The 18,269-nt window shown below is 53.7% G+C and overlaps 1 protein-coding gene across 1 annotated transcript in view; it reads right to left on the reverse strand.

Annotated features, from left to right (window-relative positions):
- Nucleotides 1–2,246: 2,246 nt before the first annotated feature.
- The window catches only part of ADARB2 (adenosine deaminase RNA specific B2 (inactive)), a 368,746-nt gene continuing 352,723 nt past the window's right edge, over nucleotides 2,247–18,269 (reverse strand). Inside the window, exons 8-10 of the mRNA XM_067699982.1 lie at nucleotides 9,797–9,978; nucleotides 6,598–6,776; nucleotides 2,247–5,497 (exon numbers count right to left, since the gene is read on the reverse strand). Of these exons, the coding sequence (XP_067556083.1) occupies nucleotides 5,321–5,497; nucleotides 6,598–6,776; nucleotides 9,797–9,978 (538 nt within the window). The 3' untranslated portion in view covers nucleotides 2,247–5,320. The remainder of the gene's footprint in view (nucleotides 5,498–6,597; nucleotides 6,777–9,796; nucleotides 9,979–18,269) is intronic.

Genomic DNA, 18,269 nt, shown 5'->3' on the forward strand with positions numbered 1-18,269 from the left:
AGTGAAGTCCCTTCCGCAAGCCCGTGGATGGGCAGAGAATGTTGTTGGGAGACACTCAGTTGAACTCTGGGATGTCCAGCCCGTGCTGAGTCCTGTAGAACTGGGACTGTGAACACCGCTCGGTGATGCTCTAGGTGTTTCCCATGCCCGATAGCCACCTGACTTAGTATTCTGCGGGAAAATGATGGCCATGCCTACACTTCATGTGCAGATCTGGGGGGGAGCGCTCAGAACACCTTAAGTATGTGCAGTGTTTTTTGAAGCACTGAAATATTACAACTTCCCTGGTTCCCCTCAGGGGCGGCCCTGGGCACCAGTGGGAAGAGGACGCGGCAGTGAGAAAACGGAGGGAAGGTCCCAGGGACTGAGACGCTGAGTCGGGGTATGGGGGCATCTTCCACTCCCAGCCCTGGGATACTCTCCGTAGTTCACTGACAGTAAATCCATAAGGGCAGCACCTGGGCCATCCGTGCCCAGGCACGATCATTGTAAGGAGACAAAGGTTTTGGAGTGGACTCTGCCATTTCCTTATGGGGGGCAGACCCTCCGTGGACTCTGAACCCCTAGAGCTCTGCTTGATGAAAAAGGCCCAGCACCCCAGGAAAGCACAATTGTACTTGATATTTTTATTCGCTTAACAGAAACATTCACTTCTCAGATTTCACTGAAGTGCAATTTACAGAACTTAGAGGTAAATTAACATGTGTAAATTCATATTTTAAGGTTTTGGATTTTTGTTTTACAAATATTACAAATGTACATCGATTGGTACAATATTGCCATTCAATCATGCTTTTCATGTACATACCTTCACTTAAGAAGTACTATTTATTAAGTTCATTTTGCTTAAAAAATGCTGAAAATTAACTGGGTACTGTTGGGCAAGTTTTTTTTTTTTTCTCCCTTTTTTACTGATGCTTACACAGCAGAGTGATAGAAATCTAGTGCCTGTGTAAAAAGAGGCCCTAGAATCCAGATCATTTGTCTTTATCTTGAGAGGATATTTCATCTCTCCAGCTTTGATTCTGAAATGAGTTGAGAACTAGGTATTTCCTTCCCCAGGGATTGATGCTGCCTGCATGTCGCTGCAGGAGTGATATTTTTTGGTCTAAATTTCTAGAGCTGTGGCATCAGTGTCCCTTTTGGTGGACAGGCTCCAGGGGGCTGAAGGGACTGGTAGGTCCCTCTGGACAAGAAGTCACAGGAACACGCCAGGACCTCTTCGTTCTGAGCAAAGACCTGACCTCAGGTCAGTGAAGTGGGGCTCAGGGGTGGACACGGGCCTGAGACTTAACGCTCGGTTGTACCAGGAGCCAGGGGTTTAGGATGGGGAGTCAGCCAAGAAAAAAAGGAGGAGGAAGGGCAGGGAGAGGAAATGCGAGAAAGAAGAGGGAGAAGAGGTAGGTTGGGGCCGTGGTGGCAGTGGCCCCATCGCTGTGGTTTTCCAGAGCCGTCCCTCGATGGCTGCTTCCTCTGTCTCATGTTTCCGCTTCCTCATCCCCTCACCCCCCGCCATCCTTTACTTGATCTGATTCAGAATTTGTGGGGGAGTCTTGTCAGGAGCCGGCAGTGTCCCCGCGTTCCCAGAAGCAGCCGTGCTGCAGCTGGGGGTGAGTCAGCACCGCGGACAGCGGCGGATACCTGGCAGCCGTGACGTCCCCACCGCCCTCCCCGCGAGTGCCCGTCACTGTGCCCGGAGGGACCTCGGAGCGCGGGTCTGTCCCTCCTGAATCACAGAGCTTTCGGTATTTCACCCCACCCCTGACCCCCGCAAGGACTCAGCTGGGACAACCTTTCGACATGCGCGGGGCGGTGGGTCCCTGCTCCTGGATGGGGAGGGCGGTAGGGAAACCAGCAGGGTTCACCGGGCTTTGCTGGGTGTTAACGAGGCTTCTGCCATAAGACGTCACAGCCATCGAATCGTGGTACATAAACAGAGATTTTCCTAACTTTCCTTTGGTCTTATTAGAAAGTGCTATTTATTGTATTTTGGACCAATTCGATGATTTCATTAGAATGGCTTCTTAAAAAATGGGTATAGAAGTTTCTCTAAATTAAAAATGTCTACTTTAAGTTTCAAATGTCTTTTTAAATTTTTTTAAACAAGATATTATAGACACATCTTGAAATTTTTAATCTAAAAATAGGATTTCATCAAAATATTCTGGGCATTGATACACCGTGTATTTACTATTTATGGCTCTCCAGACGTGATAAACACTATACCAAAGAAAAAAAGAAAGAAAGAAAGAAAACATTTAACTTTATTGATAAGAACAGAATTCTGTGAAAAAGAATCATGTGGGAAAAATATGAGCTGTGTTTCCTTGAAAAGCAACTCAAGTCAACATTTCTGAGGAACAACGGACATCAGACACTGTAGTGGCCAGATGGGTACATACAGACTTAGAAAGGAACAAAAAGGAAACAGCAGTTATAGATCTGCAAAATAGACCCACAAATCATTTGCTCAGCAAAAACAAAACCCAAAGATAATCCTAAATCCAGTAATTTGCTATCACACGTTGTGGGATCACGTGCTGGGAGGGGACAAGCGGAGCCACCGACCTCCTGACCCTCTAGGGCTGGGTCCTGCCAGGAGGACCAGGCTGGGAACTGTACGTTGCTTACGTTTTTCTCCCTGATCGGAAGTGGTGTGGGCTTGGGAGGCAGATGGAGGTGCTGCCGACTTTATTTGGATGTTAGCGGGAGGGCAGATTGTGGGAGGGTGGATGCGAACACGGAACAGGGCAAGTGTGAATCACGGAGACACAGGATGGTGGTCGAGGCAGGTTCGGCAGGTGGGGGGCCCTTTTGTTGGCTCCGTCCTGATTTCAGGGTGACTCAAGTGTTTGTTCTCCTCACAGAGACCCAGGTGGGGAGGTGTGCGGGCTCCTCTGGACTCGAATTCCCCTAATTTTTCTAATCGAAAGATGCAGGTGGACCTGCATAAGTGGTGCTGGTGCTCCCGGGGGCCTGGAGCAAAGGGAGATGCACCTCTGGGCTTGGGGCTGACCTGAGCCAAGCCCTCCAGCTACCCTGGTGCCGGGTTCGAGCCCGGGGTCCTCTCCTCTGGCCTCTGGCCGTCCCAGCCCTCCTGTCCCGTCCCCACCCGCCTGTGCCCGGAGCCCGGGGTCCCTCGTCCCTAGCTCCCTCTCTGTTTCCCACTCACTCGTGGCAAAGCTTCAGGCCCTGAAGTGCACTTCTTGCTGCCCTAGGGACTCTTCTCTCATCCATCTCTCCCTCCGAGAAGTGCCCTCCTGACCCGACAGACAAGTCCCCACGCCGGTGCTAATGGGTGCCAGGGCCCTAGGGGTGGCTTTCTCCAGGAGCAGATGTTTATACATGAGGAAGTTTGTGTGGTTCTGGAGAGCCAGTGCCTCGAACCCTGTGGGGTGCTCATCGTGGGTGGGTGGGCGCCTTCCAAGCCCCTAGAACCAGGTCCCGTGGGCAGTGCCCTCTGTGCCCCTTTGTGGGTCGGCTCCCCCACATCTTCCCTGCCGTCTGCTCCCTGTAGTAGGAGCTCGTTCATACAAAGCATGGACCACGTCTCCAAGCAACAGCTCAGAGTGCTGTGAGCTGAGCTTCTGGTCACAGATTCCAGCCAGGACTGGACTGTGCCTCCTGCTTTCAGAGCAGGGCTCCAGAGACGGGGCTCAGAGTGTCTGAGTCACAACCAGCCCTGAGGCCTCTGGTTCTCTGAGCTTTGTCCTGATGCCATGTCAAATGATCAGACACTAACATAAACTGGCCTTTTGATCCTAGCTTTTGTACTGAATTAAGATTTTATTTCCTCAATTTGTATGAAAGATTAATACGAGTCATCTATTTGCAAAACCATTTTCATCTCTCTTGAAACTTTATGCTGGAGAAGTTGTCCGTTTTCTCTTATAAAAGAACTTGAGTAAGTTTGACTTTATATTAAATCCCAGGAAAAGTTTCTCTCTCCATACTTAGTATCTCTACTTCTTGTTCTCTTGTGACAATACCTACAACTCACTTTGTTTTGCTTTTGCCTCGTTGTTATGAGAGCTTTGTGATGCTGCACTTGCCTTTCTTGGGTTAAGTGAGGTGCCCGGGCTGCTACAGAGCTTTGCTATTTATATTCTGGACGATGAATCTCAGATGCGGATCTTTTAGATGGAGGAACGAGAGGCTGGTTAACCGGCATGATGGAGCCAGAAATGAGTCCTCGGCGGTGAAACAATTCAAGGCATATGATGACTCGAGATGTCACGGGGGTGCCACCTTCCTGCGTGGACAGGGGGTCAGGACCCCGCCCCTCACTCAACCCCGGACGCCCCATGTGCTCGGGGGAACCTAAAGGGGGCAGAATTCTGCCTCTTGCACTTCGGCAGCTGTTTTAAGTGAATTTTTTTATTGTTCAGGATGGAGATCAGAGAACCGAGATGAGAGAGCTGGAGGCCCCTCAGGCCTAAGGGGACAGTTCTGTGAGTTTCTGTGCTTGCTTTCTGATAAAACTCAGTTAAAAAGGCAGGACTTGGTCTGGGACTTGGTTTCCTGATTGATTCCCTGGGTAGGGGGGACCCTATCAGCTCAGACCTTGTCCAGGTGGTCGGGTCGTCATCTGCCAGGGAAGCAGCTGCGTCAAGCCATGGGCGTGGGGCCCGGGGCTTCGCATCTGGGACCCTCGTCACCAGGACGTGTAGCGGTGGTTTCTTCATGCCCTAAATCTTGGCCCCCGGGTGCTTTGGAAACTGTTCCTTTGCTCTCTGCAAGAATGGTCTCACTCTCTGGTCCTCTTTTAGGGGTTCTTTAATATCATGTGTCTCAAATCATTTTGAAAGGAGGTGGAGTGAAAAAAATAGGAATGAACATGATAGCTCATCCTTACTGGCTTCTTTGGGGAGGAGCCCATGGCTTTTCTCTTCACTTGTGGCTTATCCTGAAGTCTCACACACGCTGTGCTCGTGGGAACCCCTCGCTCAGGAGGTGCGTGGCGGGGAGGGAAGCGTCGGGGATGGGCCTGGTTGGTTCTCACCGGCCAAGCCTCAGCACTGCTTTTCAAGGCATCCACTCAGACCCTCTGGCCCAAATGGAAATTCCCTTGGACACAAGGAGGAGCGAGAGCTGTTTGTGCGTAGGCAGGTGTGGTGGGCGATCTCGGTCCTGGCATCTTGGGAGCAGCCGTCGGAGAAGCAGCATGTCCCTAACGCAAGGCTAGTTGCTCATCTGAGCTTCAGACACGCGTGTGTTTCTGAACACCAAAGGAAAACGAATGCACAGCACAGATCAGCACCGTCAGGGCACGCCACACCCACACACGGCTTCGCCCGCTGCGCAGGGCCGGCCCGGGGCCTCATAACATTAGTAGGAACTGGTCTTGCTCCGGCGGCTTCCTCACCCAGGTGCCCAGGCCAGCCTTCTGGAATGCTCTGAACAGCTGCTGTTTGACAGCCTGGTAGGTGCGTGCCCCCAGCTTGGCCTCACAGTACATGGACGGCGTGTCTCCGTGGCTTGGGATCCGTGTGCTCAGCTGTGGGGCAGAACGAGAGAGGACGGGTGAGCCCTCGCAGGGAACGGGCCCCGACCAGCAGGACCGCTCAAGCCTGGCAAGCAGGCACTGGCCTGCCGGTCACTTTTCCTTCTCTCTTCCTTTAAACAGAAAAGCAGCGAGATCATCACGTGGGCTTGGAGTTTGCCAAGAGGGTGGATCTCAGGTTAAGTCCTCTCACCACACGGAGGATGGGAGGGGCTGCGTGAGTCAATCAGTGCAATTCTGGGGTCATTTCACAACATATCAAAATATCCAGTGGTGCCCCTTAAATATATACACTGTTCATATGTCAATTATGCCTCAGTAACAAAGAAAAATATCTATTCTCTCTAATTTGATCTATTGATAAATAAAACTTCATATAAAATTCCAAAAAAAGAAAGAGTAACAGTAGAAATTAGGGAGGCTTTGCTTCACAAGAAGTGTGAGTGATTAATGAAAAATATAAACACAGAACTTGTCTGCTATTAACAGCACAAGCTGTGCATAATTTTTTTCTTTTTCGAGGAAGATTAGGGGCTCAAATCGGCGTGGGTGGTGAGGCTGAGGGGGCCGTGGGAATGAAGGCAGCGTCCCAGGTGGAGTCGCCTGCTAGCCCACCGGGAGGACCGGGACTGGCCCCCGTGTCCAGCGGGGCAGGATCCGGCCTGGCTTCACCACCCATGCGCCAGGGTCGGGCGTGTGGTGAGCGGGGGAAGTGGTCGGTGGGGGGGCGGCACCGGCTACTGGCCGGCCAGTCCGTCCCTGACTCTCACAGCTGTTTAATTGGGGGAACACCTAACTTTTCTGGGCATCCATTTCCTTCTGTCTGGACTGGAATTACATGGACTCTGAAGTTTCTATGGACTTTCTCACGGGCTGCACTGGCCACAGCTGTTCACCAGTGAGCCCCTTTCCACCTATTTCTGGGGCCACAGCATGAGACCCTGCTGCAGGTCAGGGGTCCCACTAGGAGGGGCCACACCTGGGGTTGGCGGGGGGCGGGCAGGGACACGGGGGCTGGTTTGCGTGTCCCGTGTCACTCTGGCTCTGCCCAAGCGGCCGCTCCCTGGGCCCCACCCATGTCCAGCCCCACTGACCTTGCCGTAGAGCCGCGCCCACCGGGCCGAGAGCCTGTGCTTGCAGAGCCTGGACGAGCGGCCGCAGCTCCGCTTCCCAGTGGTGGCGTTGATGACCTCCACGTCCGCCGTGCCCACCACCCAGTTCACGCTGAAGTGGGGTGACTTCCCAGGCTGCCGTGCCTCGGCCTGACTCACTCCTGCCGGGAGAGAAGGGGCGCCGGGCGTGAGCGCTGCTGGCCGGGCGGGCGGGAAACGGCTCCCACGCTGGTGGGACAGGGTGGACGGCCGGCCCGAGCGCCATCGCTGGGGCTTGGATTCGAAGGATTTTAAATGCAAGGCTGTCCTATAATAACACTCTGCCCACGTTTCCCCCTTTCTCTGGATGTTCGTCGCGTGGACTGGTGAACAGATGGGGCCGCATAAAGGCCAGCTGAGAGCGTGCGTTTACGGGGCATCTGCTGCCTGCCCGCTCCCCACAGGGCAGACGCCAGGGTCACAGTCCGGCTGACGAGATACGAAATGGAGTGAAAACAAGTGAGCTCTGAGGGTGCAAGGCACCGGCCCGGCAGGGTGACTGGAGCCCAGCTGGGACTGGAAACTGGGCCCTGGTTTGAATTTCAGGACCACAGAGCGTTAAACCGGGAGTGGGTCTTTCTGAGTCCTGGGGCCACCGAGGATGCTAAACCATGCAGGATGGTGGCCTGGGAGGAGGGGCACTGACCCCGGGGCCTCGGCCATATGCCCTCCATGCCCCCTGGCTCCCTGCGCAGCTGACGGGCTGGCTCCACCCCCAACCCCGGCTTCCACTGGGGTCACGCAGAGAAGGACCTTGGTCTCATGTGTGTTCACGGCCACAGTGCTGCAGGATGTTCAGCCTGGATGCCCCCAACACCCCCCTCCTGATCCCTTCCCTGGATCCAGCCCCCTGAGCAGCTGCTCCCATATCCACACTCTGCCCCTTCCCAGCCTCCTGTTCCCCAGTGGACAGACTGGATGGCAGCATGGGGCCTCTCAGGGCCCTGGGTGGGTGGGCCCAGGGGCCCCAGCAACATCTCACGGGGAAGCAGAGCCTGGTGCTGGGAAGCAAGTGGCAACCCAAGGAGCTGGACACATGGAAAAGTTGTCACCTGACTCATCAACATAGATGGAAATTAAATTTAACTTAGACACCCAAGAACTGAACATTTGCTTTTAGCTCCACACCAGGAATTCTAGGTCTTTGGGGGCCACTGCAGAGCTGTTTCTGCTGCTCAACCACAGGAAGTCATTAATCTTCAACATTTTAAGAAAGAACAGGAGAAAGAAGAAAAGGGAAAGTGAAAGAAAGACATTGAAACCGGGCCCAAAGTGATATTTTATCAGAATTACTGAAATTATTGACCGTTTAGAAAATGACTCTGGTTTCATAGACATTGAATTTGAGGCAAGCCTTCCCATCCCTCACCTGACGATGGTGAGTCAGGACTGAGCCCCTTGGAGACGGGCGTGGGTCTCAGGCTCCCATTCCCAGCTCCTACGAGGTGGATGTCACCACCTCTTCAGCTGGTCTTGTTTGTGTTGTTAATTCTTGTGTGTTTAAGAAATTGTGCCATTGCCACGGGTCACAGTGGGTGTGTCGGGAGAACTTGGCCTTCTGGTTAAACGGGGTTCAAATCCTTGCTCCATGTTGATAAATAGAGCATCTTCACACTTAAATTCCTGTGAGTCTATTTCCACATTTATAAATGGAGGTGACAGCAGCTGTCGTGGTTGGTGTGACAGGGTGTGTGCCTCATCTTGACGTTGACGGGGGTGGCTGCTGGGTTTAGTTAGGTCCCTTCCCTGAATGGTGGAGCCGTTCTCTGGGGGGGACTCGTGGAGGGTGAGTAGCTGCACCGTGCAGATCAGGCCTCTCTGGGCACCCACTCCCCAGGAGAACCACCCACAGGCTGTACGTGGCCATCACCTGCCGGGCTCAGGCCGCAGGGCGCCACAGCCATGGGCACAGCTTTGGGTCAGATCCGAAGGCACCATTCATGGCGAGGACGGGGGTGAGGGAACCCCCTCCGCGACAAGTCGGCCCGAGTCACGGGAAGGGAAGGTGGGGCAGTGGTCCTGGATGGGCACACGACCCCTGCTCCCATGGCCTCGCTGTAGTTTGCTGAGTCCCCTCCCTGGACGCTGGGAGCCCCTGGAATCTGACGTGGTCCCCGGATTTGGCAGAGAGTCTTAGATTTTAGGAACACGTTCTGGTGTGTAAAGAAACCTGGGGCATAGCCACTGAGCCCTGGGTGGTCCCAGCCCCACTGGGAGCATCCTCTTCCGCCCTGTCTGAGCTTTGGGGTCCGTGATGCTGCCCTTGGCTGGTGACTCTCGTGGGAGGGTTGAGGGAGTGGGGAGGTGTGCTCTCTTGGGGGCTGGCCTGGCTGAGAGCTATCCCCGCGAGTTCCCGCCACCCTGTGGGCACCATCGTTGCCCCTGGTTTTCTGAGAACAACCTTAGGGTCCTGGGAGTAACCCTTAGGCCTGACTCTTACCACAACCGTTGACTGGCTCTTTGACCTTCTCTCTCCTCTTCCGGGGGATCTGGTCTAAGCCCCGGACTGGCCAATTGCTGTGGGTCTGCACATGCCCACCACCCAGGGCCCCCCACCGCAGATCACGGCTTGCAGCCCCTTCAGAGACAAGGCACCGCCCAGGAGGGAGCCGCGGTGGATTACCGGGTTAATTACGGGGGTCACAGCGGGTGGGGCTACCTCCCCAATGCCCCCTCCTGCTGAGCTGAGAGGTCAGCTGCCGCCAGAGGGGCTCACGGCTGTGTGACTTCTGGTCCTCACGACCCCAGGCTGGCCCTGGCGGCCTGGGGGCAGCATCCCCCTCCCAGATTTGGTGCTGGGGGAACATTCAGGAATTTGCTCCTGGATCAGGTGGGGGCGACCTATGGCCCTGGGTCCCCCCTGCCCTGTTGGACACGTGTGTTTTTTGCCTGGATTTCTCTGGGCACCGCAGACACTGCCCTGAAAGTGACACTGTGATGTCTGAGGGGCTCATCCTGTTACACCTTCACTCTGGAACGTCGTCCGGAGATGCTCCGCACCCGGCTGACCTTTCAAGTATCCGATCTCTGCAGTTCTGCTCGCTGAGTCTTAAATGGCCACGGGCCAGACTGGGAGAGCCTGCCCTGGGGGCCTCAGGGCCTGTGGACGGAGGGGTGTGTGCGTTTGAGGACCTGTTCTTACCACTGAGGAGGGGCCGGTTGTGCCGGTACGAGGCGGGCAGCTGGCCGATGTCCTCGGTCCTGTGGCTCATGACCCGGGAGAGGTGGCCGGTGTGGTGCAGGCTCCCCACCACGATGCTGTGCAGGTACACGGGCTCGATGAAGTGGCAGAGCAGCGCACCCTGCAGCCCCAGCACGTTCCACCTGGGGGGGAGAGGGGCGTCAGCGCCCTGGCTCACTGGCCTCACCTGGGGGAGGACGGGGGGCCTTTCTGCGCCGTTGTCCCCGAGGCGTCACTGTCCCCATCGTGCAGCTGGCGGTGGGGGGTTGGGGGAGCTGGCCTGGGGCTCGCAGCACACTGGACCGGGCATGGCTTTGGCCTCGTGACCCCTGGTGACCCCAAGCCCCTTTCTGCCGTCAGGGGGACGGGTGTCGGTGGGTCTGCGTGTGAATAAACGTGGATCCTTTTCCTGGAAAATGAGTTGTTGGGTGAAGGGGAAGCTACATATTCTCTCAGGGACTTAAAGTCAGATTTAAAAAATGACCCTCTGGGCTTCCCTGGTGGTGCAGTGGTTGGGAGACCGCCTGCCGATGCAGGGGACGCGGGTTCGTGCCCCGGTCCGGGGGCATCCCGCGTGCCGCGGAGCAGCTGGGCCCGTGAGCCATGGCCGCTGGGCCCGTGAGCCATGGCCGCTGGGCCTGCGCGTCTGGAGCCTGTGCTCCACGACGGGAGAGGCCACGGCAGTGAGAGGCCTGTGTACCGCAAAAAAATAAAAAATAAAAAAGACCCTCTGTCTCCAAAGTGAATTGCAATTTTTCTTTATGTTCCCTGGGAAATATCAGAAATTGAATTGACTGCAGTTTAGGGGAAAATACTCTCCCTCCCCACCCCTTTGTCAAACTCAGCAGTGGGCGGGACCTGCTGTGGTGACATGAACGACCTTGTTTGGCTCTGGGGGTGATTTGACTTCAGGAGCCCCGATCAGAGGACGAGGCCGTGGTCCTTGACATAAATGAGGCTCTGGGTGAGTGTTTGCTTCTGCCAGCAAAGGTGACAGGAGCCTCGTCAGACATTTCCCTGTAAGTTTGAGTGGAACAACTTTCCGTGTATCTGTTATTTAAGGCAACATTTTGTGGTTTCCACATGCTTAAAATCCAGCCTCCATCAGCACAAGCATTATGCAGTTAATTTCTTACATCATTATTCTTTTCATTAATTAACATCTCTCCACGGTTAGAGCAATTACTGTGGTGCTTCCATGCCGTACATTTCCTTTCATGATTAATAAGGAGTCATTCTATTTCCCTTTCCCGAAGCAGTCAATTAACACAGAATTCTTTCCATTAATTACCGAGTGCTCAAACCAGCAGGCCTACCTAGAGAGCAGTCTGCTCTGAGAACCTGTGACACCAATTGCCTTAAAAAATTCTCTTTAAATTTTATTCCAAAAACACAAGCAATTTAGCTGGCGATATTAATTTGCCTCAGAAGCATTGAGGTGAGTGAGAAACATCTTCTAATCTCATGCAAGAAGAGGCAGCCATCTGGCTGGCGAGGATTGAGGAACGGCTCCCCCTCCGTTAAGTGTGGGTCATTAAAGTAATGTGCTCACCCACATAAAACTCAAGTGGAATATAAAAGGTAATATTTATATACAAACAGTTTAGTCCTACAATTTAAACAGTCATTGGTTTTATGAAACGTTTACTTTAGTCTATCAGATTTGCATAACTTCACTTAAAAAAATAATTGTGGTCATTTCTGTAAGTCACATCCTGTCTCTCAGAAAGGAGTGGAGAATTGCCCTTGGGATCTAATGTGTGATTTTCCCAAAGAGTAAGTATCCAAAAGTGTTGAAGGGGAGCACATTTCTGGAGGCATGAGAAGCGGGGGAATGGACATTCCCCATCGATAACAAAGCCCTTTCTCTAATGATGAGATGAGTATTACAGAGGGGACATTCCTGTGCTTCCGGCTGTCCATGCACTGGCTTTGAGCAAAACTTCTGGAACGTAGCTGAATGGCTCTGACGCTGCAGGAAAGTCTAAAGACAAACAAATTCTATATCTGGTCTCCTCATAATAACCTTTACAATAAAGAGACAATCAGCCTTCTCCTTGCCTGGCTGTACGAGTTTAACTTATTCAGCCAACACCATCAATAAAACCAAATGTCGCCCTGAATACAAACTGGAGAGTTTGCAGCATTCCGGATTGAACTGAAAAGTGCCTCTCCTTTTATACAAACAGCTGACATGACTGCAGTGTTGACAGAGAAAAAAGTCCCAGGTCTAGTTTTCAATATAGATAATCCCTAAATAAATATATTTTTGTCTGTTTGTCAATCACTGAAATACCAAAGATAAGTGAGGGAGAGATCTTGGAAAAAGGCTGTTTTCTTTAACTGAGAGACAATCTCTGTACCTCGAGGACTGACAGGGACTGTTCCAGGATGGGCCCCACCCAAGACCTGCTGGGCCTGTGTGCCCGGGGCATGAGACCGATAAACGTGGGCATGGGTGCAGGGACTGTGGGTGGTCGGGGTCCCTGTCTGCCATTTTCACCCCCGAGGCATGGCCGCCGGGAGGAGGTGTGGGTCCAACATGACAGTGAGGTCTGAACATCACCAAATTCATCCTTACTTCACTTCCCTCCTTGTCCGTGGGCAGGTTTGCTCGTGACCTGGAGGCACAGTCACACCCACTGAGAAAGGTCACGGTGCAGCTGGGTGACTCAGGCCGAGGCACAGCTGTGAGTACAACGCCATGCACCCTGGGCTCGTCTGGGTGGCTTTGGGTGCCTCCTGCTCCTAGGACTCCCAAGGCCGGGATGGAACTGGCCTGGGTGCAGCGGGCATCAGCGTTCCCAGCGTGCCAGGCAGTTCCATTGTGAGCCGGGTGATGCACAAAGCAGGCAGCATGGACTTGGGAGTCAGCCTACCGGGTCCAGGTGACCTCCGTGTCTTTTGTTGTCACTTAGCCCCTCTTCTGCTTTCCCTCAATGTTCATGATGTCTCCTGGTCACCTAATTTCTAGTTTGTTTTGCAGCTTCTCAGCCCTTTGCAGTGTCCTGGGGGCTGGACAAGGGATGGCTGCTACCTCAGATCTGTGTCCCTGTCTCAGCATTGTTGCAGGAGTAGCAGAGGCAGCAGCTGTGGGAGTGTCATCACTGTTACCACGCTTATGTTGGACAAATATTCCTGAGTTTATCACTCACTACCTTTGAGACAGGAGGGAGAGGGGCAGGGCACAACTTTTAAAAGAATGACATAGCCCAAGGACATGACATAAACTGATTAGAACCAAATGGGTCCAAGATGGCAGACAAGTCGACTTCCACTAGACCTTGAGCCTCAGTATATGCTCACCGTAACACATCAGCAAGCTAAATGACACACCCACAGGCGCCAGGACAGTTCCAACGCCAGACCATAAGGGTCAAAAAGTGGGTGGTGGCCCAATTTTGGGAAATCCCCGCCCCTTCTCCAAAATAGCCGGAATACTCCTCCCACTCATTAGCCTATGAAATTACCCACCCCTGTAGAAACTGACAACCCCATACCCTGGTGCCTTTCTCACCTTCTCAGATGGCCCACACTCTGTGGAGTGTGTTTCTCTCTAAATAAACCCACTTGTTACCTATCACTTTGTCTATCACTGAATGCTTTCTGTGATGAGACTTCAAGAACATGAGCTTCGTTAAATCCTGAAACCAGCTGTGTGATCTCGGTTAAAAGACTATGGGTTTTGGTGAGGTTCGAGTCCCAATCTGAGGTACACGGTTGTACCTTCACCACTGGAGATGGGGTGAACTTTCCCCTAAAGGCTGCAGTAAGGTGACCACGGTCTTCTGTAAAGGAAGAGCAGTGGTTATTACACCAAGCTGGGAACATTTGGGGCTGGGCGTTTAGTAAGAGCAGTGGTTTTAAAATGACCCATATTTGGAGCTTGGAAGCATGAACACATTCCCTCCTGATTTCAGCAGAGCTGTAGGTAACACCATCCGGCTGCCAGGTGGGCTGGGCGCAGAGCCAGGTCCCCACTCTCAGAGGGGGGGACTCTTGCAGCCTGAGATCTCAGTGCGGGGAGTCAGATGGGGCCTCGGTTCCCAGAGAGCATCCGTAATTCTTTACAGTTCATTTTTATGGAGAAAGTTTTAATCTGTTCATTTAAAAACACATTGCAATCGATAATCAAGCTCTGGTGCTTAAAATTAGAAACCATATCTAAGGAACATTAGTTCCAGAAGATTTAGATTTTTATATGCTACTTGCCTCTCGAGTCTTAGAGCAAAAACCCCTCCCTGGTTCGCCTGTCCTTTCAGGTGGCCGGTGTTTCCTGTTAGTGACTGTTCAGATCGGCTTCTTACGTCCAGAAAGCCAGGCCACGTCCATGGGAACACGGGCCTTACGGTGACACTTGTCATCTGTCCTGGGCTCACAGAGGCGCAGGGCTTGGTCTGTTTTATCTCTGAGCTGCAGGAAAATCCAACCCTTTGTTGCACCTCCAACCTTAACTCGTGGGTTGCAGGTCAAGTTTCCTGGACCTGGTGAAACAACCCACATTCTGCAGTTTGCCTGGGTCTGCACCAGCCTGGCATGAGCAGTGGCATTTTAGGAATAGATTTCACTCTGACTTTGGTTCTGTCATTTTGCAAAGACCACATGAGTTGAGCCAAGTGAGTGGTGTCTCCTACCTGGTTATATTGGTTTCCCGGGGCAGGGGGTGAGGTGGGTGGGGAAGCGCTTAAAACATCGGAAATTTACTCATGGTCCTGGAGGCAGAGGTCTTAGGTGAAGGTGTGGCAGCCCGGGGGCACCGGGGAGACCCCACCCACGGGCCTCACTCACCTGGCGCTCAGAGGTTTGTGGATGCGTCCCTCTGGGCCCCGCCTTTGTCTCTGTGGCCTCCCCTGTGCACCTGCTCTGGGCGTCTGTCCCCAGGTCCCCAAGGCCTCACTCACGAGGATACACTAGCTGCACTTAGAGGCTACCTTCTCTCAGCATCCTTGGCTTAATCCTGCCTGGTAAGGCCACACTCACGGGTTTAGGGTCTGGGGACAAGGATATCTTTGGAGGCCACTGTTGGGCCCATGCCGCCTGCTATGGGGCAGTAGGAGATCCCACTGCTTCTGTTTACCCCATACCCTGGACTCCGTAACCCCACTCTGGGGAGTATGTCCTAAGTCTGTACTCGGAGATTTGGAAAAACGCTTCGGCACAGAGATATTTCTGGAAACGTGATGCACGGAGCAACCACTTGTGAGCACCCAGGGATCCAGCAGCAGGGAGGTGCCCGCAGCCTTACACGTGGATTCAATGCCCGTGACTTTGAAAGGAGCTTTGAAATCATAGTGTTCAGTGATGGACTGTAAGCAAACTGCCCGAAACAGCAAAATCCTGATGACAGGAAAAAGCCTGTGTTTAGGAAAAAGGTTAAGGCGTTTATAGCCAAGGTGCCTGCTGTTTTCGGTGACGGCTGGGATACTGGCTGGTCGTCTTTTTCACTTTTCAAGTCTCCTAATGTTTCTTACTGTCGCTTATGTTTTAATGGGGGGTGAGGGGAACTTCAGATGCGTGATGTCGCTCCCTGTGGGCTGTTTCCACCAGTCGGTGTGACTGGATGGTCCCATCACACTTTCCCTTTATCTGGAGGCATGAGAACGTGTAGCCTTAGGTGCATTTAGGGTCTTGTGGCCACAGAGTCTCAGGTTTGGTTCTGTTTTGGATGGAAGCCATTCACCCAAGGGAGAGGTATCCACTCTCCCTCGAGCAGTGGAACCAGCTTTTATCTGCAAGATAGTATTTTGCTCCAGGACTTTAACTAAAATTCCTTTTCGGCCAAAAATCTGACTTTCAAAAGACTTTCATGGCCCAAGAATTTTCCTGGGAATTCCAACGACTCTGTTCCAAAGAGAAGAAATTAGATTTCGTTTTCTGCTATGTCAGCATCAAAATTATTTTTAAAGGGAAAAAACGTAGCTGGTGTATCCCCTCTTCCGGCCTCGGGTGTTTTTTTCCGTGGAAGGGGGAGAAAGCTCTCTCTGCGGCTGGGGTGTCCTGCCCACATCCAGTCTGTGGTGCTGGGCATCCTGGCTTTGGTGCTGGTCCGTCAGACTCTCCATCCTCCCGGTGACGCCCCAGGTGTGCTTCCACACGATGCTGAGCGTGGTGTACCCCCAGGAGCCTGGGGACCTGCATGCGCTTGCAGACTCTGTCAGCTGTGCGCCCGGTTTAGGGAGGGGGGCAGCCTGGGCCTGGTTCCCACAATCTTTGGAGTGAGTTTGATGATAATGACATTCACATAACGCAGCCCTTTTCCCTGGGAGGCCACTCTGACCACTGGACTCGTGGGAACGTTGCACAGAGCTTCCGTCCATAGGGTCGACCCCTTCTACATTCTTGGGTCCTGGGCCAGGTCTGACCCAGCCGCTCAGCCTGTGTGAGTCCTGCCCACTGTCGAGCATGGTCAGGGGCCACCCCTCCACTGCCCCGTCCACGAAAACCTCGCCCCGACTCCGCGTTTCTGAGCACGGCCGTCATCACGAAGGAAACCCCACGCCTGCCCCATCTCCGCTCCAGTCCAGCCTTGCTCGTCCCCCTGCAGAGCTGGACGTCTCTGCTCCCGCCTCCCGTTGGGCGATGGATGGGTGCCCACCTGCGGAGACGGGACCCTAACCTGCGCACGCACCCCTCACGGTGGCAGCAGCGATCCCCTAAGGGTCAGACCTTAGACGCAGAAGCAGATGGTGGGGGTGAATATGATTCCAGTGCAGGACATGAGGTGCAAGGGGAGGGGAGGCCGAGGAAGGGGAGGGCATCACGGGGGTTGCAGGGAGAGAGGCAGAGAGGGTGGGCTTGTTCAGGGAGGAAGGTGGGGCAGGGGAGACAGAGAGACAGAGACAGAGAGACAGAGACAGAGACAGAGGAGAGTGAGGAGAATGTTCAGGGAACACCTGAGGAAAGTCCTGGGAAGGTGGGCTGGGCTCCCAGGGGACTGAGTGGGGAGAGGGGACCTGGTACCATGCCCCCCAGGCCCCTCCTGCCCCATTGTGTTCCCCACCGTCTGGGCACCGCTCACCTGGCCACCAGATTTGGGGACTAGACAGATGACTGGCAGGGCTACCCATGAGCTGCATCAACTCCTGGATGAATGTGGGGCGGCCCCCCACCTGCCCAGAGCCACGGGCATCACAATGTCCCCAGCATGTCCCCCCTCAAAAGCAGTTAGAACCCTCCTCAGCCCAGGGACGTGACGTGGACTGTGCTTTCTAAGTAGACTTTGTTAAACAGAGCATCACTGGTGGGAATGAAACCAGGGGGCTTATGGGCTCCTGGGCACGAAAGCCTTTCTGTCCCCCATTTCTTGTTTCTAGGGAACAGACTGCAGCCTCCGTGACCTTCCCTGGGTGCCAAAGGGCAATTCGAACAGTTGCTAATCAAGAGAGGAGTAGCCAAGAAACCACCTGAGGTGAGATTAAAGGGGCCAGAGAAGCCCATCAAGGTTGGGAAACCCGACCCCCTAAGACCCTGCACATGGCCTGATCTCATCAGCAACCCCCCCTTGAAGGCTTGTTATAAACCCCTCATCAAATCCTCCCGGGTGGGGACACATAGTTTTCCGAGGCAGGAGCCTGCTGTGTCCCTCTTTGCCTGGCAAAGCAATAAAGCTGTCCTTTTCTACTTCACCTAAAAGTCTGTCTCCGAGATTCGATTCAGCACCGGTGCAGAGGTGCCGCGCTTTCAGCATCAGGACTGTTGACGTCCCACATCACCCGGGCTTTGTAGCGAGTTTAATTCTCTGTCAATTGACATTTAAGATCCTAGAGACAGTGAAACTTAACTTCTGTATCATTCATTCACTTCATTTGGTAAGGAGTCAGAATTAATTTAGAGACCCAACGCGATCCTGGGAGAGCAAGAGAATTTCCGTTAAGGTGGAAACTGCTGCTTCTCCCCACTTCATGAATAGATGAAAACATTACAAAGGAGGGTACGTTTCCTTCTGAAAGATGGGCTAGTTGACGACTACAGGCAGCTCTCTTTGATGCAGAAATCAGTGCTTTGCTGTATTGCAGTCAGGCGGGGGGCAGTCACTCCAGGGGAGTGAAAGGCCTTATTTCTCCTGTAGCCGTTTGGTAATTTCCCTCGAGATTTCGGATCCCTGTTTGCCAGGGCTGAGGTTTTACCTGCCCCGTAGCCTAGGGAGCCTCACAGAGGCACCGAGTGCACCTGGGCCACGGCCCCTCCGCATGCAGGCTCAGGTCAGGGTTGGGGTCGGGGCTGGGGTCCCTGCTGCCTGGCTCCCGAGTCCCTGGGTGTCTGCCTCTCCTTGGCCCCGCCTGCCTCTCTGACGGCTCTATCCGGCTTTCCAGGGAGGCTGTGATGGTACAGAAGGCGCCTGGCCGGTGCACAACTGTGTGTGGGGCAGCGGGCAGCCACGTCCCGTGGCGGGTGTGGAGTTCAGGGCCGACAGGGCAGAGTCCGGGACCTTGGA

This window comes from Pseudorca crassidens, chromosome 1 (genome assembly GCF_039906515.1).
Source record: "Pseudorca crassidens isolate mPseCra1 chromosome 1, mPseCra1.hap1, whole genome shotgun sequence".
In the NCBI taxonomy this organism is placed as follows: Eukaryota; Metazoa; Chordata; class Mammalia; order Artiodactyla; family Delphinidae; genus Pseudorca; species Pseudorca crassidens.